This window comes from Morchella importuna (genome assembly GCF_003444635.1).
Source record: "Morchella importuna strain M04M26 chromosome Unknown Morimp01GS003, whole genome shotgun sequence".
Taxonomy (NCBI): domain Eukaryota; kingdom Fungi; phylum Ascomycota; class Pezizomycetes; order Pezizales; family Morchellaceae; genus Morchella; species Morchella importuna.
Genome location: NW_025763400.1, coordinates 2,225,609 through 2,250,306, shown reverse-complemented (window position 1 = coordinate 2,250,306; position 24,698 = coordinate 2,225,609). Strand labels below are relative to the sequence as shown.

The 24,698-nt window shown below is 49.5% G+C and overlaps 7 protein-coding genes across 7 annotated transcripts; 2 read left to right on the top strand and 5 right to left on the bottom strand.

Annotated features, from left to right (window-relative positions):
* Nucleotides 1–191: 191 nt before the first annotated feature.
* LAJ45_02121 (uncharacterized protein) lies at nt 192–2,514 on the bottom strand (the record flags this gene model as incomplete). Its single annotated transcript, XM_046111713.1, has 7 exons — nt 192–620; nt 690–1,601; nt 1,662–1,744; nt 1,815–1,905; nt 2,056–2,099; nt 2,220–2,295; nt 2,437–2,514. 7 exons carry the CDS (start codon nt 2,512–2,514, stop codon nt 192–194), a joined length of 1,713 nt encoding a protein of 570 aa, XP_045975657.1.
* A 248-nt stretch (nt 2,515–2,762) lies between these two features.
* LAJ45_02120 (uncharacterized protein) lies at nt 2,763–6,596 on the top strand (the record flags this gene model as incomplete). Its single annotated transcript, XM_046111712.1, has 4 exons — nt 2,763–4,469; nt 4,531–5,172; nt 5,239–5,667; nt 5,745–6,596. 4 exons carry the CDS (start codon nt 2,763–2,765, stop codon nt 6,594–6,596), a joined length of 3,630 nt encoding a protein of 1,209 aa, XP_045975656.1.
* An 846-nt stretch (nt 6,597–7,442) lies between these two features.
* LAJ45_02119 (uncharacterized protein) lies at nt 7,443–8,645 on the bottom strand (the record flags this gene model as incomplete). The annotated part of the gene is made up of 1 exon (XM_046111711.1): nt 7,443–8,645. One exon carries the CDS (start codon nt 8,643–8,645, stop codon nt 7,443–7,445), a length of 1,203 nt encoding a protein of 400 aa, XP_045975655.1.
* Nucleotides 8,646–9,226: 581 nt separating this feature from the next.
* On the top strand, nt 9,227–9,946 carry LAJ45_02118 (uncharacterized protein; the record flags this gene model as incomplete). The annotated part of the gene is made up of 3 exons (XM_046111710.1): nt 9,227–9,554; nt 9,612–9,706; nt 9,782–9,946. 3 exons carry the CDS (start codon nt 9,227–9,229, stop codon nt 9,944–9,946), a joined length of 588 nt encoding a protein of 195 aa, XP_045975654.1.
* Nucleotides 9,947–11,625: 1,679 nt separating this feature from the next.
* Nucleotides 11,626–12,601, bottom strand: LAJ45_02117 (uncharacterized protein; the record flags this gene model as incomplete). The annotated part of the gene is made up of 3 exons (XM_046111709.1): nt 11,626–12,154; nt 12,212–12,277; nt 12,564–12,601. 3 exons carry the CDS (start codon nt 12,599–12,601, stop codon nt 11,626–11,628), a joined length of 633 nt encoding a protein of 210 aa, XP_045975653.1.
* Nucleotides 12,602–13,093: 492 nt separating this feature from the next.
* Nucleotides 13,094–17,881, bottom strand: LAJ45_02116 (uncharacterized protein; the record flags this gene model as incomplete). Its single annotated transcript, XM_046111708.1, has 12 exons — nt 13,094–13,146; nt 13,212–13,332; nt 13,397–14,154; nt 14,209–14,472; nt 14,551–14,636; nt 14,693–15,033; nt 15,083–15,729; nt 15,790–16,047; nt 16,123–16,465; nt 16,538–16,551; nt 16,631–16,636; nt 16,684–17,881. 12 exons carry the CDS (start codon nt 17,879–17,881, stop codon nt 13,094–13,096), a joined length of 4,089 nt encoding a protein of 1,362 aa, XP_045975652.1.
* A 5,670-nt stretch (nt 17,882–23,551) lies between these two features.
* LAJ45_02115 (uncharacterized protein) lies at nt 23,552–24,460 on the bottom strand (the record flags this gene model as incomplete). The annotated part of the gene is made up of 7 exons (XM_046111707.1): nt 23,552–23,616; nt 23,698–23,790; nt 23,862–23,912; nt 23,985–24,040; nt 24,139–24,231; nt 24,299–24,313; nt 24,390–24,460. 7 exons carry the CDS (start codon nt 24,458–24,460, stop codon nt 23,552–23,554), a joined length of 444 nt encoding a protein of 147 aa, XP_045975651.1.
* Between the last annotated feature and the right edge of the window lie 238 nt (nt 24,461–24,698).

Here is a 24,698-nt window from a genome sequence, read left to right as displayed (position 1 = left end):
AAAAAGATACAAAAAGATACAGAGAAAGATACAGAGACAGAGAAAGATACAGAGACAGAGAAAGATACAGAGACAGAGAAAGATACAGAGACAGAGAAAGATACAGAGACAGAGAAAGATACAGAGACAGAGAAAGATACAGAGACAGAGAAAGATACAGAGACAGAGACAAATTCAGAGACATCAAAAAGCTATGCCTCCTCCAGCGCACGCAGCACCGTCTCCCGCAGCTCCGCCACGCCAACCTCCAACTTCTTCCGCCCACTCCTGACCTGCACCTCGACCCGCCCGTCCTTCCACCTGCGGCCCAGCACCACACACACTGGATACCCAACCAACTCCGCGTCCTTCATCTTCCACACAAAGTCCTTCTCCCGATCATCCAGCAGCACATCCAAGCCCGCGCCCGCAAGCTCATCATACACGCCCTCCGCATCCCCCACCGCCGCCGCATCCTTCCCCACAATCACAACCTCAAACGGCGCCGCCACCCGCGGCCAGCACAAGCCCGCATCATCGCGATACCCCTCCGCCACCGCCGAGATCATCCTCGACACGCCAATGCCATGGCAGCCCATCTCCATCGGCGCCTGCCTGCCCTCCCCATCCGTCACCAGCGCCTTCAACGGCTCGCTATACCTCGTCCCCAGATGAAACGTGTGCCCGAGCTCCACCGCACTCGTGCCCACCAGCACCCCCGTCTCGCACGCCGGACACCCCTCCCCCTCCTTCATCTTCAGCAGGTTCAGCGGCTCCCCCGTCGCCGTCTCCCGCGTCACCGCCGTCGTCGGAATGCGCTTATCCGCCACGAACTCGCGGAACATTGGCTGGTCGCTGTGGCTGCTGAAGCTGGCCTCCATCACACTGTGCGGCAGCCGCGTGTCAAACAGATTCACAATCTGCGAGTAGCTCCCCGCCGCGGCGCCCTCGCTGTACTCGTGGAAGCAGACACGCCACATCTCGAGCGCCTCGGCGGACCCGACGCCCGCGTCGAGCGTCGGCATGAGCGTGCGCACAACGGCGGTGTTGACCTCGTTCGAGGTCCCCGCGGGGGCGCTGCGCGGGTAGAAGACGTTGATGAGGGTTGTGCGGTCGGTGCTGACGCCGTGGAAGACGGCGATGTTGCCGGGCTCCTCGAGCGCCGGGTGCGGCGTGGGCGTGCGGGTGCGTGCGGCCTCGGCGTTGGCGCTGTAGGTGCACTCGTTGCAGGTGAAGACGGTGTCTTCGCCGGAGAGCGACGGGTAGTGGTACTCGTGCGAGAGGGTGCCGCCGATGGTGCCGCTGTCGGCTTCGGCGACGATGTAGCGCAGCTTGAGCTCGTCGAAGAGGCTGCGGTAGGCGCCTTGCACGGCGGCGTAGGTTTCGAGGGACGCCTCAGGCGTCAGGTCGAAGGTGTAGAGGTCCTTCATTGTGAACTCGCGCCCGCGTAGGAGCCCCGCGCGTGGGCGGCGCTCGTCGCGGAATTTGCGGGTGGTTTGGTAGAGACGCAGGGGCAGCTGTTTGTGGGAGCTGACGAGGGAGCTGACGAGGGTGGTGATTTCTTCTTCGTGCGTGGGGGAGAGGAGGAGGCGGGCGCCCTTGCGGTCTTTTATGCGGAAGAGCTATGTTACTATTAGTGAAGGACAGAGGGGGGGGGGGGGGGAATGGGGAAAGAAGAATACCTCTGCTCCGCCCTTCTCAAGGCGCCCTGTCTTTGCCCATAGCTTCTCGCTCGAGATGGTGGACAGCGCAAGCTTCGAGGCACCTCATTGGGCGTCAGCCAGTCCTGCACTCTACAGACAGAGGAGAGAGAGAGAGAGAGAGAGAGAGCTCACCGATGCTGCGCATATGCTTGTCTATCAGCTTCTCCAGCTTCTCGTGCACGCGCTGGCCGAGGGGCAGATAGTGGAAGACTCCCGCGTGGGCCTACCGCTATATCAGCCATTGTCCCTCTCTGCACCATAACCAACCACCCCCCCCCCCCCCTTTTTTTTTTGTTTAATTCATTAATTGCATGCAAACCACCCCCCCCCCTCTTCGTTATGCACCGTAGACTAGATTTAGAAAAACACAAACCTGCCGTAAATATCCAGTCCGCACAAGAAGTGAATGTGTATCCTCTGGAGCACCACTATCCCGTCAATAACTGCCCCAGAATGTCTTTCTCTCCCCACACTTCCCTCCTCCTCCCCCCAACACACATTCTCAGTAGAGTGAGAGAGAGAAAAAAAGAAACCAACCTTTCACGCCATACGCAGCCCCCGCGATGCCACCGGAGGGCGCAAAGAACGTGGTGAGGCGGTTTCGGTGGTCTGTCTGTTGCACATCACATCATCCCACGCGTGTTAGAATTAGACTCCCGAGCCTCCCCCCCCCCCCCCCCCCCCCTCCCCCCCCCCCTACTAACCACCCCACCAAACTGCGTATGTACAAAGAGAAAGAGAGAGGGGGATATACGGTAAACAATCTCACGAGCGCCGGTGACGCCCGCGACGGCAGCGGCGTGAGGGTCCGTAGGTGCAGGTGTAGTAGCATTTCTGCGTTGTGTTGTAGGGTGCTTTTTGTGCGTGATGTCAGAACCCGCGGTGGGATTTGGCCGTTGTGTGTGGTGGGGAAAGACAGGGATGCTTAATTGATCACAGCCGTGTTCAGCGCATCCCAGCCAGACTCTGCAGCCTGCATTCGCTACGCTAGGGAAAATTTCGGATTTTCTGTGCCAATTGTCTGCCAATTGTCACCCAACTACAACAAATACTACAACTAATAATACAGACAGACAGACAATGGGCAAGAAGTCGAAACAAAAGCCCGTCGACACCATCGCCGCCGAGCCGGTGACAGCAACAGGCAATGGCACGGGCAATGAGGATGTCGCAGTGCCGCTGCTGTCAGAAGATGCACTGAACAAGCTCACGCAGACGATCCAGAGCGGGTTTGAGAAGGCGAAGCAGCAGGAGGAGAAAGCTAAGGGTAAAGGTGCGCGCCCGGAGAAGAAGGAGAAGAAGGAGAAGAAGAAGGACGATAAGAAGAAGGACGATAAGAAGCAGAACAAGAAGCAGGATGACAAGAAGCAGGATACCAGCGAGAAGAAGGATGACAAGAAGGCCGGTGTCAACGAGAGGAAAAAGGACAAAAAAGACAAGAAGGATAAAGTGGACGCTGTCGAAAAGAAAGATACCAAGCAGGACAGGAAAGACAAGAAAGACACCGCCGAAAAGAAGGACAAGAAAGACACCACCGACAAGAAGGACAAAAAAGACAAGAAGGACAAGACCAAAACCAAAGACCTCATCGTCGGCAAGCCCGCCTCCACCCCGGCCCCCACCACCGTAAAGCCCTCAGACCGCGGCCAAAAGCGCTCCCTCAACGGCAAGACCAAGCCGCAAGCGCAAGCGCAAGTGCTCCCCACCAAGCCCGGCCAGAAGCGCGGCATCGACAAGGCCGCGCTGCTCAAAGAGATTGTCGAGCTCGGCGGGACGCAGGAGGACCTTGATCTGGTCAAGGACATTGAGTCTGGCTCTGAGGTCGATGAGGTTGAGTTCACAGAGTCAAAGAAGGCGGAGAAGGGACTGACGGAGGCGCTGGCGGGATTCATGAAGGAGATTGGGCTGGAGGGGAAGTTTGCCGTTGCTGATGCCGAGTCGGAGGAGGAAGATGAGGACGAAGATGAAGAAGAAGAAGACGAGGAAGATGATGAAGAGGAAGAGGAGGACGAAGAGGAAGAGGAAGAGGACGAAGAAATGGAAGAAGCCTCAGCCCCCGAGCCCCCCGCCCCCGCCCCCGCCCCCGCCCCTACGAAAGCCGCCCCTCCAGTCACAACCTTCGCCGCGCCCACCGACCCCGCCTCCAAGAACAGCAAGCTCCTCTTCACGCCGCGCCCCGATTGGCACGCCACGCCCCTCCCCGCGCTCGACCCCCCCGCACACCCTCCCTCCCCCTCCCAAATCGAGGCCCTCCACCGCCACGGCAAGCACCTCCTCACCAGCGAAAACACAACCTACTCCACCACACACCTCACAAAGTCCTCCGACCGCCAGTTCCTCTCCACAATCATGACCTCCGGAACACTCACCGACAAGATCTCCGCGCTGACCCTCATCTGCCAGGAGTCGCCGCTGCACACCACAAAGACGCTCGAGACGCTGCTGGGTCTCGCGCGCAAGAAGTCGCGCTCCCAGGCCGTCTCCGCTATGGGCGCCATCAAGGATCTCTTTGCCTCGGGCGTCGTCCTCCCGCCGGGGAGGAAGCTCCGCTTCTTTAATAAGCAGCCGGGACTGGGCAGCCCGCAGGCGTCGGATCTTCATATGCTCGTGTGGGCGTATGAGGACTGGCTCAAGACGTTCTATTTCGAGATCCTCAAGACGCTCGAGGCGCTGTGTAGCGACCAGCTGGAGTTTGCAAGGGCCCACGCGGTAGGCTATGTCTGGGAGCTTCTGAAGGAGAAGCCGGAGCAGGAAGCAAACCTTCTTCGTCTGCTCGTCAACAAACTCGTAAGTCCCCCTCCCTTGAATAACTGCATCATGAAATCTCACTCGACGGAACCACACACAGGGCGACACAGACAAAAAGGTGTCCTCGAAAGTCTCATACCTGCTGCTGAAGCTGCAGAGCACGCACCCGGCCATGAAGAGCATCATCATCAACAGCATCGAGTCCGAGGTCGTGTTCCGCCCCGGAAACAGCGTGCACGCAAAGTACTACGCCATCATCACGCTCAACCAGACGATCCTGTCGACGCGCGAGGTGGACGTGGCAAACCGCCTGCTCAACCTGTATTTCGCCGTCTTCACGGGCATCCTCAAGAAGGAAAACAACACACCTGCCGCCACGGGGGTGAATGCAACTGGGCTTGGATCACATACCAAGTTTGCCGACGACGACGAGGACGAGAAGAAGGGCGGGAAGGGGGGCAGGGGGGCGCCACCGCCGTCAAAGAGGGGGGGCAAGTTGAATAGGAAGGCGAAGCTGCGCAGGGAGGCCGAGGAGAAGAAGGAGCAGTTTGCGGAGGAGCTGAATGCGAAGCTCATCTCGGCGGTGCTGACGGGTGTCAATCGTGCATTCCCGTTCTCGCAGGTGGAGGATGAGGTGTTCCAGAAGCATATGGATACGCTGTTCCGCATCACGCATTCGGGCAACTTTAATACGAGCATTCAGGCGCTGATGCTGATCTTTCAGGTGGCGAATAGTAAGCAGGTATGATAGTGCCCTCCTTTCTCTCTGTGTGTGGATGTGAAGGAGAGATACTGATATAGTGAACAGGCTGTATCAGACCGTTTCTATAGAACGCTCTACGAGTCGCTGCTGGACCAGCGCCTGGTCACCTCCTCGAAGCAGGCCATGTACCTGAACCTGCTCTTCAAGGCGCTCAAAGCCGACACCCAGATCAAGCGCGTGCGCGCCTTCGTCAAGCGTCTGATCCAGATCTCGACCTTCCACCAGCCGCCGTTCATCTGCGGTGTCTTGTTTCTTCTCAGCGAGCTCGAGACAGCGATCCCCTCGCTGCACCAGCTCATGGACACGCCGCAGGAGACGCTCGAGGACGAGGAGGAGGTGTTCCGGGACGTGCCCGAGGAGGACGAGGGGAAGCCTGCCGTCGAGGAGAAGAGCGAAGAGAAGCGTGTTGAGTACGATGGGCGGAAGAGGGACCCCTCGCACGCCAATGCGGACCGCAGCTGTCTCTGGGAGATTGTACGCCCCCCCCCCCCCCCCAAATCCCCTTCCTATCAATGATCGTACTAAGACTAACATAACCTTCCCACAACCAGCTCCCCTTCCTCAACTACTACCACCCCTCCGTCGCCCTCTTCGCCACCAGCCTCCTCTCCAAACACAAGATGCCCAGCAAGCCCGACCTCGGCATGCACACGCTCACGCACTTCCTGGACCGCTTCGTCTACCGCGCCGCCAAGTCCAGCGTGGCCACCGGCGCCGCCCCCGCCCGCGGCGCATCAATCATGCAGCCGCTCGACGGCGGCGACACGCGCGGGATGGTACTCTCCACGCGCGCAGCGGGCAAGGCGCAGGTGCCCGTCAACTCTGACGCCTTCTGGCGCCGCCGCGTCGAGGACGTGCCCGTGGATGAGGTCTTCTTCCACAAGTACTTCAACCAGGCTGCGCCCAAGAAGACGGCGGCGGCGGCCGCAGAGAAGAAGAAGGCGAAGGATGCTGCTGCTGCCGACAGCGAGGAGGAGGAGGAGGCGAATGAGGAGGAGATCTGGAAGGCGATGGTTGGGAGCCGGCCGGAGCTGGGGGGTGCGGAGGTGGATAGTGGGGATGAGGGTGCTGACTTTGACGACGATGAGGATATGGATCTTGACGAGGACGAGGATGAGGATGAGGATGAAGAGGAAGGGGGCGCCGCGGTGGATGAAGACGACGGCAGCGATGTGCCAGACTTTGGCGGCGACGACGAGGACGACGTGTGGAGCGACGACGACGACGTCCCCGACGCCCTCGACAAGGCGTTTAAGGCCGAGCTGCAGGCCAAGACGAAGGCGGAGGTAGAGGCGGAGGGCGAGAAGGAGCCTGGAAACGACCGTAGGAAGAAGCGCAGAAAGCTCAAGAACTTGCCTACGTTCGCCAGTGCGGAGGACTATGCCGATATGTTGTCGGATTAGTTTTAGTTTGTCTTTGTAGTTGTAGTTTTTTCGCGACAAGAAGAAAAAGTTATCATTGGCTTGATTGGGCTTGGGCGTGGGCGTGGGCGTGCGTGGGCTTGCGGGGGGGGGGAAAGAAAAAGTTTGTAGTTAGTAGATTGGCTGTTGCTTTAATGTATATAGATGTGTATTAACTATGTGTGTCTGCTATGTGATATGGGCCTGCTCGAGTGGTTTGCAGCTAGAGTGAGTGACCGTGATTGATGAAATATATCCACGGGCCCAGAGTTAGAGTCCAATGCTCTGCCCCACCCAATACTGGTATTAAATCATCTACAATCACTCGTAAAGAGTATGTTCAAACAGCCCCGGTGAAGCATCGACTGTTGCTTTGCTAGGGGCAAAACAAAAGAATGATCAACCGATCAATTTGCTAGCGGCGATATATTTGGTTGTCACCAGGCAGGTGTCAATGATCGCAACGCATCTTCCACTCAAACAGAATAACTTTGAACACTTGCGCGGCAACGGACACATATGTAGCTCATAAATCTCCTGTCATTTGGTATCTTCTTTATGTATATCACTAGCAAAATACACACATTTCAAACCAACCATCAACGAAACAACAAAGTAAAAAAAAAAAAAAAAAAAAATAGCTGCCAGAAACTAAATCCCATTTCCCATCTTTCTTTATGTGATGTATTGCGTGTAAATCCGTAAATCCGTCAATCTGTCCGAACCGCCCAACCGTAGAAACCCAGAGCTATATAAGAAAAGAGAAAGGGAAGGGGAGAGGAGGGGGGGAGGGTTGTTGGGGTTAAAATATTATGATTCCTCCTCTTCCATCCTTCGTTACTTGTGTCCTTAATCCTCCACCGAGCCACCGATCATGCTCAGGATACAGGCCACATCACTCCTACGGTAGGCCATAGCGAGCCCCCACGCTGTTCTCTCCTGGTCGTTGACAATGTTGACATCCGCACCCGCCACTAATAGCTCATTGACAACCTGCACGTTCCCCAACTTCGCCGCGATATGCAACGGAGTAGCTCCCCAACGATTTCTCGCATTAACGTCCGCTCCCAACGCCACAATAACAGGAATCAGAGAAGCCCAGTTCTCAAAGCTCACAATGTGGTGGAGCGGGGTCATCAACCACTTATTCCTAACCGTGACCGACGCCCCCTTTTCCAGCAGCAGCATAACTATCGACTTGCAAGAAACGTTATCCTTCTGGTGTCTCAAAACCGCCTGGAGTGCCGTGTGATTCTCCGCATCATGCTGATCGACTGGAAACCCCTTGGAGAGCAGGAAATAGGTCATGTTAAACCCGTATTTGCAGGCCGCGATATGCAGCGGGCCAGTACCTTCGCGGTAGTCGGTCCTGAAGAGGGTGCTAGCGCCCTTGGTGAGCAGTAGCGAGGTCAGCAGTTTATCCTCCGTCTTGATGGCCCAGTGGAGTGCAGTGTATGCCTTCTTGTTCCACATGAGGACCAAGTTTTTGCCTTCGGAAAGCACAAAGTCGAAGAGCTCCTCGTAGCAGTCGTCGGGTGTTTCGTGGATGATTTCATATCTCCACTTGCCAACCCCGCGGATAGCAGTGACCTCACGTGCGTATTCCATCACGGTGATTCCCGTACCCCTTTCGAGCAGGATCTTGACGAGGTCATAGTTCCTGTGGGCAGCGGCGTAGAAGAGGGCCTTTGTGGAGAGTTTCTTGTCCTTGCAGGCAAGCATGTTCAGGTCGCGGCCCAGGATCTGGCTGAAACGTATGCAGCATAGGAGAAACTTCTGCAGGTCCCTGGGCCGCAGGAACCCGCCAATCATCATGATGATCTCGCTTGGGAGATGGGCAAGTGAGGTGAGCTTGTTCTGTGGTGGCCTGGCATCGTTACTTGAAGAAACGGCCTCGGATATCTCTGCCCTTGATGAAAGGTTGGGGATCGAGCTCCCATTTTCGAGTTCCTCTGTAATCGAATCTTCATTTACAGGATGGCTCTCCACTTGGGGAGAGGGAGGATCCGAATCGGACGCGAGCTCGTTCAGGAGGCTTTGTGAAAGACACATATTGGCTTATGTTTTGTGATCTTTGGAGATGAAGTCTTTTCGAGGTGATGGCTCTAGTTGATAGATGTATAAAGGAGGAGGAGGAGCAAGTGGGTCTATTGGCTGTTGGTTCTGGGAGTGGAGGGGGGAAAGAGCAAGACCAAGCGAGGGCCAGTCCAGAAGAGTCAGATAGGGAGCACCAAATCTGAAAAAAGCTGAAACATGAAAAATCACGCAGTTCTCGAAATCATAAAGAATCACTTAACTTTTCCATCTGTGCTCCAGGAACTTCCATTTAAATTTGTAGAAATAAAAAGGACGTTATTTTTATCTGGATCCTTTGAGTTCATTTATGGCCACGTAGTTGATTTGATCGTCGAGATGTGCTGAGTTGTATTGCTGAGCAGCAGTCGACGAGGTTGGAGGTGAGAAGGCACAAGCATGTGCCAAGATAGACAGATCATCGCCTATCACTCGAAGCTTTAACATGCGGTTATTGGACTACACTCTTACCCGGCTGTAGCTTTTCGCAACTTCCTCTGCAAGCCCAATTATATTACCAGCTACCAAAATCTAGTAAATACGATACAACTCGAGCCACAATGGGTTTTTGGAGCAGCAATAATAATAATAAGGAACCCGAGGAGGAAACCAAGCTTCCTCCTCCTCCGCCACCTCCCCAGCCTCCCACAAAAAAACCCACTCGGGACGAACAGGCTGACGCCGAGCTCGCCGAGTTTATAGCGGCCTTTGACAAGGAGCAGAGTAGCGGCAGCTCTAAAGACCCCAGAAAACGGGATGGGCGGGACCGGGGGGAAGTTGAGGAGGAGGATGCGTCGCTGGGGTCTTCGTTTCCGGGTGAAATGAACTGCATCACGGCGTTCGATGAAATGTACTACTGCTATTCCGTGGGAGGGCAGTTCTTGAATGGTATGGTTTTTTTTCTTTACGACTGCTATGGGGAGGAGAGCTAAAATGTGTTGTTAGTGTATCGATATGGTGAGTTGAGGGATTGCTCGCAAAAGAGCCAGGACTGGAGGTTTTGCATGAGGGCGAAGATGTATGGGCCTGTGACGAGAAAGGTCTGTAAACACTTCTCTTCCATTCTTTCTGATTTTTTTGAGCTTTTTCTAAAGAAAATATTAAAAAAAAAACAGGCGATGATAATGGCCCGTAACAAGGAAAGAGCAGCTAAATACAAAACGGGCGCCAGCAGTGAGGATGTCTGGAAAGTCAGGAAGACGCCGTTGGAGAACGCATTTCAGGATATGCCGCCGACAATAGAAGAGCTTGAGAAAATGACGACTACCCAGATATCATAGGCGCGCGTGAAGGGTGGTTTTGTAATGGTGTGTGTACGATATCCTGTATTATACAATCGCCCCTCCTCTGTTTAGATCTGGGGGGGACATTAGAGTGACTCTTAAGCACATATGGAAGCCGTGATCATGTGCTTAGTACTCGGTAAGGGCGTTTCGGACACTTGGTCCATTCTATGTGGTCTCTTCCGTGCATATGAGCTCTTGTGACTCACGTGCACTGGCCCAGTCATGATAGCTCACTCGAATGCCCTTTATTGGCTCTCTACTGTACGGATATGTAGTCCTGCACCTGCACGCCTCACTCGAAGTGTATCAAATATAAATATAGGGTTTGTGCCTTTCAGTCATTATTCCCGTAATTATAGGTTACATGTGGAATTATTCCAATCCAAGCACAGAAGACGCTCAATTGTATATCACGAATACATATCACACCAATAATATCTGGCTATAAAATAATCTGATGTTTCGATACGTTACTCATAGTGATGGGCACGAGATGAGACGAGACGAGACTTGGGGAAGTCTCGTCTTGTATTATTTAGACTAGGTCTTGAAAATCTCGAGACAATGGTCTAGTCTCGTCAAAGTCTCGAGACCTTTGGTCATGTGACTTTGTTTCTGGGGAACCTCTATCCCTTAAGCCGTCGGCCGAATGGAAGAGGCAGCTGTTAGCCACATTCAGTAAGCATTGGGGGACATCTAGTACGATCTGCCATGTATTTGATAAGCAGCTGGCGTGACGGTATGACTGAGACAGCTTTCGATCCATCATCTTTACTGAATGTGGTTAACAGCTGCCTCTTCAATTCGGCCTGACGGCTTAAGGGATAATCATGATTATGTAGTTAGTGCAAATTAAAAGTTGGTTTTCTTTTTCGGAACTCGATGAAAAGTTCAACTTTTCTTGGAACCGTGGCTGGGGAGCATATTTAGGTGTGGAAATAAAGTCCAAAAAGTCTCGAGACTTTCAGACCTAGCCTTGTCTTGCCTTGTCTTGTCAACCCTCAGGTCTCGTCTTGTTTTGCTGAAAGTCTCGTGCCCATCACTAGTTACTCATATACATGTCGGAGTTAAAGGCTAAAGCTGTGGGCTTCTCTGATCTCAGCGTGAGCATGACAGATTGAATATCACTATGGGAGATTTCTTTTGTTATAATTGAGATTCCTATAACTATATCGAAAGTTACTCTTGAGCATGAATAGGACCGTTTATATTAGAAATGGAGGGAAATGTTTGCACCACAAAGTGTCACTCGCGTCTAGGTCGCGTCCTGTCTCGCTATCCGGAATTTGTTAGATACCACCTTTCTTTCTACCACCATGTTTTAAACAAATACAGTCTTCAACTACTAATATTTCTCGCGATTTATCTAGAAAATGACCCTAACAATTACAAAGCTATATTGGGTGATGCTCTTACACCCAATGACCTGAAAACGGAATACGAACACCTTCCCTAGTATTTATAAATAGTTGCTCGCGCGTTAACTAGGTCCTGTGCAATTTTGTGAGGCCGTTGCTACTCTTGGGACTTAATTAATGCGTGAGTACCCGGAGTAGATTATGCTAATCATACGATTTCCGAAAAGCATACACAGCTCAGGGAAGATCCAGAAATATTGATTATGCTAAGAGAGAAAGAAAAAAAGAAACCCATTTACACCGATTTTTACAACTCTATTCCTCATCATTCTCGTCATCGTCCTCATCCTGCCTCTCTTTTTTCCTCTGCTCCGCTCTTGCCTTCTTCTCCTCCTTTCTCCTAGCCTTCTTATCGGCCTTCTTATCCACCTTGGGCTTCCTAGTCGCAGAAACCTCCGGGATCACCGTATTTCTCTCCTCCTCCCTATCCTCCAGTGCGTACATCTGATCCTCGCCATTCTCCTCGCCCTCCACATACTCCTCGCCGACGCCCTCGATGGGCACCTCCTCGTTCGCAATCGGCGCAGCCATATCCGTCATGCCCTCCTCGAGAATCATGTCTTCCTTAACCGGCCGTGGAACATAGATTCCGAGCAGCGCCTGCTCGATGCGCTTCAGGTTCGTGAGGACGATCTCGTTCTGGCCCGCGCCCCCGTCGTTTGCGGCGAGCGTAAAGGTGGAGAGGAAGGCATGCGCCTGGTATGACGAGAGAGGTGTCGATGAGAGGACTTTGGTAGGTGGTGCGTGGTGGGGCGCCATTATGCGATTTGTGTGGTGTAGTTGTCTAGAAAGTTGGTTATTACTGCGCTGACTGTTCGCTGGTCATGAATGGGCAGCTTACGAGAGATTGTTTATATGTTTATTAGTATTATTATTCGGAGGAGATGGTAGTAGTAGGGTATGATAGCTAAGGTAATATTGAGGATTCTACTCTATCTAGATCAGGGACCCTTGGAATATTTTTTTTTGCGACGGTGAGGCTCAATATATTGTTATCTGTAATAGGAATAGTGCATCCGCCTGCAGCAGCCTTATGCATGCTTGTCGTTCACATCAATAAGTGGATAGAACGCAACACCTCCTCATAGGTCCATAAATTCCTCGATTTGAAAATTCTGAGCTTTTATAAATCATTCAACCAGACCACTAAATCTTTTCTGCGCCTCCCCATCCCCAACAATCCATAGACCAACTGCAACGTAACACAAGCATTCATACACATCCGAATCATATCGTAAAGAAATAGAAGGCTGCCTGCCAAAAGAAAGACAAGCCTTAAGAATAAAATCAAAAAATCCAGTAGATCATGTTACCATGGCCAGTCGAAAAAACCTTTTATCTAAAAAGGGCTTTTAAAACCTCCCAAAGCCAAATTGAACACGCTGATAAATAATCCAGATAAAATTGAAGTGAAGTATAGAGAGAGAGAGAGAAACACCAGAAAAACCTACCCGCTACCTTTTCAAATGAAGCAGAAATGAAAGCATGAACCCCCTTGGTATGGTGAAATTACAATGAAAAGAAAATAAAGGTTTCCCAAGAATATAGATAAGAAAATCCAACAATCCTAAAACAATTCATGTAGCTAAATGAACAAGAGTATTGCCCCAACTGAACTTAAAAAGAAAAAACATTCCATCATGACTCGGATGAAGGTGACAGTGGTAAATGAATAAAACATAAAGAGTCCAAAAGAAATCGGTATCATTACGACATAAGATTATCATCGATAATTGCCACCGTAAGTTTCATATTCTTGGGTGTTGCCAAAGGTATCTAGATGGGGTGAAATCAATATTGATTGCTTTCAAGATTGGGGAGCTGGGGCTCACCTGCGGTACCTTGGGAGGATTGATGCCTGTGTCTTCTGGCGTTCTCTTTGTTGCTGTTACTTGACAATGGTCGAGGTCCTTGCAACCTAGATGCTGTTGATGGAGAACGTGCTGAAAATGGTGATCCGAGCTAAATTAAGACCAATATTATTAACATATACTCCCCAGGGGTAAATGTCAAAATGGTAACTTACTCCTCCTTCTTGCTCGGGTGATAGCAAATCACGAGACTTCTTCCTTGAGGCAGATGAGGAAGCGCCTGCCTCTCTCTCGCGTTCTTTTCTCTCCTTTCTTTCCTTACGCCTCTGTTTTTCTTCCTCAGTCCTCTCCTTCTTGGGTTTCCTAATCTTTTCGCCATTTTCATCCCTGTGTCTAGATTTTCTCTTTTCTGATGATGGGTATTCGCTATCCTCGACAGTAGCAGCGGGAGTGACTGGCTCTTTTGGTGGCCGTGGTGGTCCACCATTCATGGGGGTTTTTATTAGTAGCCCCTGCTGTTGTAGATGTTGATTGTAAGCATCCTGCGCTAAAGGAGACATTAGCTTTCCATCGGAAAACCCTCCAGGACCTAGAGGTGGGAATGTTCCCAAACTTGATACCGACGCATTAGCATTCGGAGAATTAGGGACGATTCCTGAAGCCATAAGCTGCTGAGCTTGCGCCTCAAGTTGGTGATTGTAGGGCATCCGGGGTTGTGGAGCATGCACTTCCAAGGATCTGCGGTTGGAGTGGTTGATTGGAGCATCTGTGCCCCTTGAAGAAGGGGGAACGGGTGACATGGCTTTCTCCGTTTGCTGCCCTTCCGAGTATGGTGAAAGAGGCTCGGCCTGGGTGCTCTTAACAGGGGGCTCCCAAAAGTTGATATCTGATCGGGAACCGTCTGAAGCCTCACCGGCTGCGTGGTTCTTTCCTTTTTTCAGAAACCCTCTGACGGCGGTGGAAGTCGTAGTTTCTGACCATCGTGAGATTTTAGGAAAAATGGAGGAAGTACCAGATTCACGCTTACTTTTTTCCGCCGACTTTGTTGGGGTATTATCGTTACTGAAAACAGCCGGAGGCGCCCTTGTCTCGGGAGGCGTATTAAGAGGTAATGAGCCACCTCTAACCTCACGGGGGGCTTCTTGCGGGGCCTCGCGTGGCGGAGTTCGGAGTACAGCGTCTTCTTCAATAGGCGTGATCCGGTTTGACTGCCGCGGTCGCTCATCTTGATAAATCCTGTTGCTGGCGCTGGGCTGGCTAGGAACGCCGCTATAATAGCCTGAATTTGCACCTGAAGAATTCGCGGGCCCACCAGTCTCAGTTCCTGCAATTTCTGTATTACCGGGGCTCTTGAAAGCATCGAATGTACCCAAACTTTGACTTTGTCCCAAACTTTGCTGATAAAACTCTTGGCCACCCTTCAAACCCTCGACTTCAGTCAACAAGGTGCAAAGCCTGTTCCCTTAATGTTAGTGCCTTCGCAAAAGGAAATATATCTCAAGATGACCCACATCTCTTCTATTCTTTGAAGATCGTTAGAGCTCTTCATACTCAGTCCCTTGAGCGCTCTTCTGAAAACATTGCGTTTCTTCGCCGGACCCTCATCGTCCTCTTCCTCAGGTCTATATCTAGGGACACGAGGGGCCGAAGGTGGCAATGGTCGGGGACCCTGTATAACCTTCTGCACGCTTCTCTCGGTATTTATTCCTACTTCGTCAACAATAGTCCTTTGCTGACTCTCAAGTTGCTTCTTCATATCCTCGAATGAGTTCCTCATTTCCGCAGCACTCCGTACCAACGTAACTAGAATCTCGGTGTCTCGAGCATTACGCTGAGCGTCACGGACAGTAAGCTAGAAATTGTCAGTATGCAAACCTGCAAGCCGGGTAGAAATCCCATACGTGATCCATTAGTGCAACAATATCTTTTGACTGAATCCTATCAACCCCTCTTCCAGTTGCACTGTCATATAATGGTGATGGCATGCCATGGGAATTGCCACTACCCATTCTTCTGTGTCCACCATAATAATCATCATCTTCGAGACCGATACCACGGATAGCTCCCATGCCCATGGATGGACTCCCCATTTGCTGAATAGGCGTCATAGGACCTGGTGATTGCATACCAGGGTTAGCAGCAGAAATATAACCTTCATCTTTTGTCTGAATCGCTGGTGACAGTGACCGGAGAGATGGCGGCATTCCGTTGGATTCTTCATCATTGTATTGATGATCATTGGCAGGGTTGAATTTCCAATCATCTGGTCCATGACCAATGGGTCCCTGGATTATAGAGGGATTGGTATTGATCTCTTCGTCGTCCTCTCCCAGATTCATATGGGTCTCTGGCACATTATCACCAGCCCTAGGTAAAGCACTTGGACCCAGTGCAGGGGCCGAGCCTGTTCTATAAGACACGTCGGACATACCATAGTTGGATGGGGCATCGAGTACAGACGCTTGGTGAGAATGTGGGACAACCGGTGTGGATCTCATTGAGGGGTTGCCCCCCAACATGAAAACTCGCTGGCCGTCTTTCTCCATGTCTGCGGGGTCGAAGTTATGCTGGGTTTCTGTATTCAAATGTCTTGCTTCAATGGATGTACCCTGAATTCTAGCATCCATGAGCGCATTCTCCTGCGCTTCCTCCCGTACTTTTGCGAAGTATGCATCTACTGCACCATTCCTCTTGGAAACATCTCCGTTCCAGTACTCGTTTTCGTGAATGTTTGACATGTCCGCGTTCTCTTTTCCTTTGCCTTTGTACTGACCCCTTCGCTGCTTCGCCAACTTGGTGCTCTGTGTTGAACTGAGAGAGGCAATCGATAGCGCTCGCTCACCTTCTCCGCTACGTCCGGAGGAAACTGAACTCACACCATCGTTATCATAACCGTTGCTATTAATATTGAGATGTGAACGTTTGTTAGCCAATGATTTACCATCAGTGCCATCGCGCTCCGATAGGTTGCTTCTCGATGCTCGGTGCGGTAAATTCAGCTCACTGAACACCGGAAACTCTGAATCTGGTGGCGGAGGTGTATGCCCAGTAGTCATCCCGTTCTCTTTTGGATATGGGAGGCCTGATCTTGCTGAGAGAATAGATGCCCTGGTCTCTGCGTATGTCTCGGGAGTATCTAGCCTATTTGGTCCATCTGGCATCTCAAGTCTCTCGCCGTTAGGAATCGCGCCCACAAGCGATACTCCCTCTCCGGCCTCGGACAGAATCGGGGAATGAGGAGGGCCAAGTCCAAGGCCTGGCGCTTTAGGATACGACATTTCGGACTTCTCAGGTGTAGCGTCAGCGAACCCGTTGTCAATCGCATCATTTAATTCCGCCATGACTTGTGAAACTACCTCTCGGTTGTTCTCTGAAACTTGAGAATCAGCACCGCCAGCAATTACCATACCCTGGCCATTTCCTTTTTCCATGTCTGGAGTTAGAACTACCATCGGCTGTGCAACGTTAGGCATGCTTAAACTCTTGTCGAGCCTTTTACTACCCTGGCGTTCAAGCAGGGCCGATGCAACGGTTGGGTCGAACTTTGAGAGCTTCGTTTGATTATTATTGGTCTTGATTTCATTGAGTTGTGGGAGGATGAGTCGTTTTATGGCATCTTCTACAAGATCGAGAAGCGCCGGGTTATTGATTGAAGCGGTTCTTTGCAATTGGGACTCCTCCATTTGAGACGCTTTACGGCGTTGTCGGTTTTTCTCAGCTGTGATGTCATCAACTTCTCGATCACGACTCCGGCTACGGCTTCTAGCACGAGGCGCCGTTAGGTAGTCACCAGCCATGGTGCTCCCACCCCGGCTTTGCGATCCTTTTCGTGATTTAGCATTACGTCCTTTGCCCAACTTTTCAAATCCTTCCATCACACTCTGCTCGATTGATTGCTTCTCGTGTTGGCTTAGAGCTATTGATTCCCGATTCGATATGCGTTCCCGACTAAGGCTTCTGCTCCTCCTGCGGCCCAATTTCGGTGCTTTAAGCCCAGCTTCTTCTTGGATATCGTACTCCCTACTCACACTTCTACTCCTTGCTCCTTTCTGCGACTTAATTGAATCTTTCTCAAAGTAGCCTTCGGGTTGTTTGCTCCTTGACGCAGACCTATTCCGTCGAGCGGCACGACGATTGTAAGATTCACTTTTGTCCCTAGGAGAGCTATTGACAGATTCAGGGCTAGCCGCTTCTCGAGTGATGCTAACGTATGGTTGATCGGCAGAATTATACGATGTGATCGATGAATGGTCTCCAGAAGTTGACCGGTTATCACCCATAACTAATCTGTCCTCTCCGACGTGCGGCGACAGCGATATTCTTTGGGTATGTGATGGTCTTCGAGGACTGGTGCCAGCGTCCGAGATATGTAGACCATTCCCGTCAGAAGAAGATTTAACTTGGTGGCGCCTTTGAGCCGATGGGGTTACTTTGACCCGAACGCTCGGACGACGGTTGGGGGATCCGCCATTCGGCTTGCCATTTTCGAAATACTCTATCAGCAGCGAAGTGTTGGTTCCGCTCAAAGTGGTGCTTGCATCAGCATCCTTTTTTCTTCTTCGGTTCGTTTGAATAGTAATTGGACGACCATCTTCGGGAATAGAAAAGCTGGTGTGATCTGTCCTGCGTGACAGGTCGGTTGCAGTGTAGCTCCCCTGAGAGCTGAGTACGGACTGCTCCTGTGCATTATTCCCTCCCATTTTTGTTGAGTTTACCAACTATGACCGCGTGCGGTCTAGGCGCCAAAAAAAGAAGAGACAAATTAGAAACAGTCTAATAGGGATTTCGTGGAGAATTGAATTATCGGGTACCTTTTTGTTGATGCCCACGTTGCTGAAACTGTCGCTGTGAATCAACCAGCCGCAAGGCAGGCGGATACACCAATAATGCCAACGGAGGAAGAAGAAAATAACTTGGTTACAGGGTAGAGCTCCGTCTGAGGAGCAAGAATAGTGGGAGAGATGGTAGAGGCGAAACTATTCCAATGAATATATTATTTAGTTGTGATGTTGATTGCTGACAGTGGAGAGGGAGGTAGCAATGGTGATGATGATGATGATGGTGATGGAGGGGGTTGGGGGGTTGGGGGTTGGGTGTGGGAGGATAAGGAAGAGTAGCGGATGAGACGCTGGAATGAGCGACGGGAGGGCCTGGCAGGTGATGGTACTCCAGTTGGTTGGAGGCGGGCAACCGAGGCGAGCGGCGGGGAGTGAATGGGGGTGGGAGCTGTTTTTCTTCCTACTCCTCTTCCGCGACGCTTTCGATCCGAGTGGTTGTATTCGTAGTTGTGGACGGTGATTATTGTTTACGGGAGGTTTTGCTGCCTGCTACTGCGTGGTTGGGTTGTCTGGCTGCTTTAGCTGATTAAAGAGCTACTAGCCTAGTATGTCACTCTGTTTGTGTTTGTCTCTATCTCTGTCCAAATGCGCAAGAGGATGCGAGAAGAAAACTCGAATGGCGACACCGCAGGCTGAGAATAGCAGTGCAGCAGTTGCAGTGCAGTAAGTACCTACAGGCGCCTAAGGTATAAAAATTAGGTAGGAGACGTCGACCCAAGGGGGATTCTGTAGGCTCCTGTCTCTCGATGATGGATAAACTGATCACACAGCCTGAGCAGAACCAGAATTCGAACAGCAACAACAAAAAAAAATACATCCAATCAACAACAGCCTACTTTCGCTTCTTCTCAGAGGCAGAGCGATAAATGGCGGCTGGGTGGGTGTAAACAAATCTCAGTGACACAAATAATATGGTGGCGGCGGTGCTTTGCCTGTGCAAGCAAGCGCAATTCCTGGGTCGACTTTTCCTAGGTGGTTTCCTAGCCCCCCGTTTGTTATGTGTGCCTGCCCTTTTTACCTTTTGTCCGCGGCTGAGACCGACTGCGGTAAGTACCTCACGATTGGAGCTTCCTTGCGTGCTCTACTCTTGTTCTGAAATCCATGGCTCTGTCAGGAGCTGATCTTGGTCTCAACGGGGTATCACGTATTTCCGAACGCGGGAATATTAATTACAAGCCACACTTCTGACACTTGAGCGGTCTAGGTTTGGAAAGAGATCTATCTCATCGATACGACGCGCATGCGTTTTCATGAGCCCCCTCAATATTATCACTCTATTTTAGAGCAGGTACGAGTACCTCCATGTACTCTACATGTACTTGTGCCTTGAGCTATCTCCACGATGATACTCTTCTACACGAGTAGAGTATGTAGAGCACTGTAGATACACGATGATACTACATGTATGCAGGAAACTCCTTAGGCGTAGGTACTCAAGCAACCGCTCCCGCGCGCTGCATGTAATTTTTTCGGACACCACCAAAAAAGTCTATGTAGGTACGGTACATGCTCTACTAGGGTTAGCAGAAAAAAGAAAGGAAGGAATGCAGAGAAAACTCTTGGTGGAGGGATGAGTTGTCTCCGTCTGCATCAGAATTTTATCTCTCTGATCATGATGTCGAGCGCTCAGTGGGTAGCACGTACGCCGAGCCCTATTATCCCTGACCGTTTCTATGGCAATGAGGGTTCACGCGAGATCCAAATATTGAAACACTACCAGGTACTCTTTTATCAACACACCATACTGCAGCCTAGATATTGAGATATGACATACATCCAATAGTCCTGGACCCCATTACTTCCAATCGTCTGGTTGGTTTTTTGTCATTTCTAGCCAACAGAGATGCCCCTTAATAATTGATTTCAACCCACCCCATCGTCATCCCCTCCCTAATAAATTTGCCGGCAAAAAAGAAAGCTGAAATCCCGAAAAAAATAATGTACTCCTGTATGAATTGATATCTGACCGGCCTTTTAGCATCAATTAACAAGTACTCGTATTTTCGTGACGTTTGTAAAAGGAACCACTATTGCATACCATACAAATACGCGCCAAGTCCACAATTTAGTATGGTATGCAATAGCGGTTACAAACGTCACGAAAGTACGAGTACTCTACCTACAGATATTGAGAAGTACATGTAGCTACGTGGAAAAGATGCATACATGTAACTAGAGTACTCTACATGTACCTGTACTTACATGTATTCTAGAATAGAGTACTCTACACTCACAGAGTAAAGCTACAGGTATGATGTGGGTAGAGAACGGTAGTAATATTTACCTACATGTAGAGATTTGCCTACTGGGGTTCTTTCCTCTCCCCCACTTCCACATCCAGACATCACATCCTTTGGATGTAGTTCCCTAGAGGCTAGAGCCCCATGGATAGCGGGTGGTCAACGCACGAATAAAGTCGAACGCGGCTCATTCCACGCCTTTCCCTTTCCTTACATGCGGCTCTATCAAGCATCTCAACCCAAGAACTTTCGCTACATCCCCCGCGAAACCGGGAACGGCACCTACCGAAATTCTGATGTCAAACTGAAGCATGTTTCACCATCCGACGCTATCTGAGCTTTGAGGACTTCGCTAAGGTCCTGGGCATCCATCGTCGACATCGTCGACATCGTCATCACCTTTGTTCTTTGCTTGTGTACTCTATGTACTCCGCTAAACATTATTCTCTGGATAGGAAATATATATGCCTTTGCGTCTTCATTCGATATAGCATGCTGCTTCTCTCCCTGCAGATAGGGCACATGTAACCAATCACCACTGCCGCATTCCGAAGATCGGACGGGTTATATACTGATGGTGCTGTAATATTCCTCTATGCAATGATTCGAAACAAAAATTAACTTACGACGTCTAATTACATGTATTCATTAGGCTCAACTTCGGGTCCTACGGCATTGCTTCGCATATCATCTCAAAGATCCGCTTCCGCGGATCCCAAAGACTGGATGATTCGCGGCGTTGTGAATGTCACAGTCGTACTAGTCAGTAGTCAAGTCTTGAATACAGGGTTTGGTGAAGAAATATTTTACGAACCTGTGTTTTTTATTGGTCAAATGAAAAGAAAACCGATATCTTTTCCCTCTGCCTTATCAGCTCATGGGAGATTCCTGCCGGGAAAAACGGGCGTATTCTCTTCCGGGGTGGACGACCACAAATATGCATTTACACCAATTTTCTTGGTAAGGGAATTTATGGGATGCAGCTGGATTAGCAGACGAATGGGAATCATGTTAGGCTAGGTGCGTGGCGTCATGCTGCAGCAGCAGTCGAGTGATATCGCGTGATCTGGGGTGCAGCTGTTTACGGTGGGGGTGGCGATAAAGCAAGAGAAAAAGTGCTAGTGGCTTATTATGGTACTATGCTCATCATAAAAAGTCACTCGGAAAACGAAGCATCCGACAATAGATTTTATGATGAGACTCGCAAAATACAACACTCCACATGATATGACACACGAGTCTCAAAGAACTAACCCGAGTATCACCTTTTTTTCTTATCAGCATCAAGCAGTTCTCAAAAATTCATTCATCAGCACAACTTTATTTCCACGATCATATATGCTACTCACACAATATCATTTATGTATATATCCTCCTATATTTTGGACATCACACAACATCTCCTATAGTAACCAACGGTCGCCAAATGAACCCTTTGGTCGAAATTACACCTCAATCGATCCAGCAAGGATATCACATACAGACATTACATGAATATCTCTTGACTACGCGTACATATATATAAGCAAGTTTACGGGCAATAAGAGCATTTATGAACCCTAGTTAGTTGGGCCCTGATAATAGACTATCGCTAAGCTTTGGGGGGGGGGGGGGGGGTGTACAGATATAAAATAAGAATAATAATCTTTGCATCAAACTCCTCATCTAGAAAGGAGAAGCATACTACATGTATGTTCTCTAAACATTCCGATCTCCGAGTGATAATCTATGACCGTAAATCTAATAAAACGACCCAGCAATGGTCGATTGATTGATTGTCATCACCAAGCAAGGGTTATATTACAGTATGATAGTTAAAGGCCTGATATTCTACTATATGTAGTTCATAACTCTCTCGCCTTACTTAGTAGTCTTTAACAAACGTATCTGCGGTTTAATTGCTCCAACTAGTGCATGTATGTACCGCCTGGGTTATAATTAAAGATACATGTACTCGCGCGTTAATTAAGTCGTGAGAAATTTTGTGAGGTCATTGCTACCAAGAATTCTCAGAACTTAATTAACGTATGAGTAGTTACCTTATAATAGGCTAAGGGTTAATTTGGTACAAATAGTGGCGCTGAGATATGTGTATTCTAATACTGCATGGTATGGTAATGTTTCAAAGCTATGTGTGATCGACGGTTGGTTGGTATCTCATTTATTATATATTGTTTCAGTAAGTATATACGCATATCTTCCTTTATACATAATTTAAGAGTGACCATGCCAAAGATATACATACGATTATGACATTAACCGTAGCTGCAGCGGCGTCATATGAGGTTTGGAGGTGGAATAGAGATATTGGCGGAACTCGGAACAAGAAATTAATGAATATAAATATAGAGTCCCTTGGATACTAATTCTGGTTGTACTTAGGCCTTAACTATGGCGCGAGAAGGCATAGGTGGTGGGTGTGTCAACTTCAGAGGAACTTTTTTGTATGGGAATTAGAGAAAATTCCACTGTTAGGCTAGGCGCTAGTACCATTATGGGAGTGGATCTCCCAATTTCTATCGATTGACTGGTTGCCAGCAGGCTGGTTCGGCCCCGGTTGATCCTGCTCTTCTTTGGATATATACATAACATACAAACAATGGACCTAATGTAAGTTATTGAAGAAGTTCGCTCGATCTCTCCAGTTTCCAGGGTATTTAATTCGCTTCACTATATGCATACAGTATACTATGCGTATATGTACATGTAGTCCGGTACATCTTTGGCCCATAATGTGGGAATGTACAGCCACTCTGCAGACGTAGAGCGCTCTTATACCCAGATATATGCCAAGGACGGACTACCAGCGACTATGACATACATGTATATACCGGACAAAGCTCCAATGCTCGCAAAATGAATTTGGCTCGCTGAATAATCGCCAGCTAAACTTATATAGGCAACTTTGTACCATTCTACCCGCGACCCCCTCTGTCTCCGACATTCGGGGCATTGGCTGCAAACGCCGAAGTTTACACACCTACCCACCATAGCTTCTCGAGCCATGCATGTAGCGGTGGGCTAAACCTACAAACCCATAAAAAAAGCATATTCGTGTTTCTGAGGAAATACATGTATGTCAATAGAATACTTAAAACCCAGCTTGTACAAGAGCGTTCTCTTGTTCTTACTTTGAAACTAAGCATAATTAGCTCTATGTAGGTAACTTGAGGTTACCTATGAAGTGCGATATACAGTACTATATCCTTAAAACCGAGCAACCCCAATGTCAATTTATTTTGATATGTATCATCCAGTCGATGGCCAAAAAACCACAAGCCCTCCTCTATACTTAAGTCTTACTATGCACGCAAAGTCCGATCCCAGCCAAAACAAGTGCCATTCCAATCCATGTCTCTGCTCATATCATAACAGTCAGAATACAGGCCACTACAAAAAAAGGAAAGAGGGAGAAGCATGATTATAAGGTCAACAAACCTTTGCTAATGACCTTTCGCTCGGCAAACCACTCCCCCAAGACCGTAAATAGGAACGCAAGCGAATTCACGATGGGAACAGTAAGAGATAGTTCTACACTACAGTTAGTAAACAAGTAATCGATGCACGCTGCCAAAAAAGAGAGGAAACAGGAAATTATATACCAGCTTTCCCGATCAACAGGAAAAACCATACAGAGCCAGTGAGATTTATAACTGTATACGGAGTTACGCATTAAAAAACAACACACTCAGGGAGGGATGGATAATTTATAAGCTGTAACGTACGTAGCGGGATTGCATAACTCGGCCTCTTCAACATATCGAAAGCCGCAAATACAGCTCTATAGTGCCCACGTACGCGTCTGTCAGCACCCGGAACAGGAACCAACAGACTAATAGGAAGCCCCAGGACAGAAACAGAAGAGGTTAAATTACTAACTTCAAGATAAATCTCTTGACCATCCCGGTATTTGGATCCTCCAGAACATCCCTTTTAGGCGGACTATAGTTTACTGCTGCCTTGCGTATGAATCTTTACCGCGCGACTACAATCAGTTCATTATGTCCAGTCATCGTAATTGCAATTGGATACAACTCACGGGTTGGTAAACCCCCTATGTCCATATTGTTAGCTTTGATCGTCCTGACTAGCTTATTTTTGATAAAAATAAGGAAGGTGAGAGTACATACCAGGCCATTCCGACCATGATGAAGCCAATAACCCACCGTATAACTCCAGGGTCTTCCGGTGTGTCTGCCATGGCGTCTTATCGTCAAAGAGAGCTGAGCTGAGCTTAGGAGTTTATCGCGCGTTGCTAGGTGATGTTATTTATGGTAACCCTAACCCTATAAATAAGCCTCCTGGACCCTTGCTAACGATTGATGATCACTTCAACATGTACTACAGTCAATACATGTACTTAATACCTTTAGATTGGCCAAAATGCTATAATATCTCCGTACATATGTATCCCTGCCGGAATTGAAAACATGTAGCGA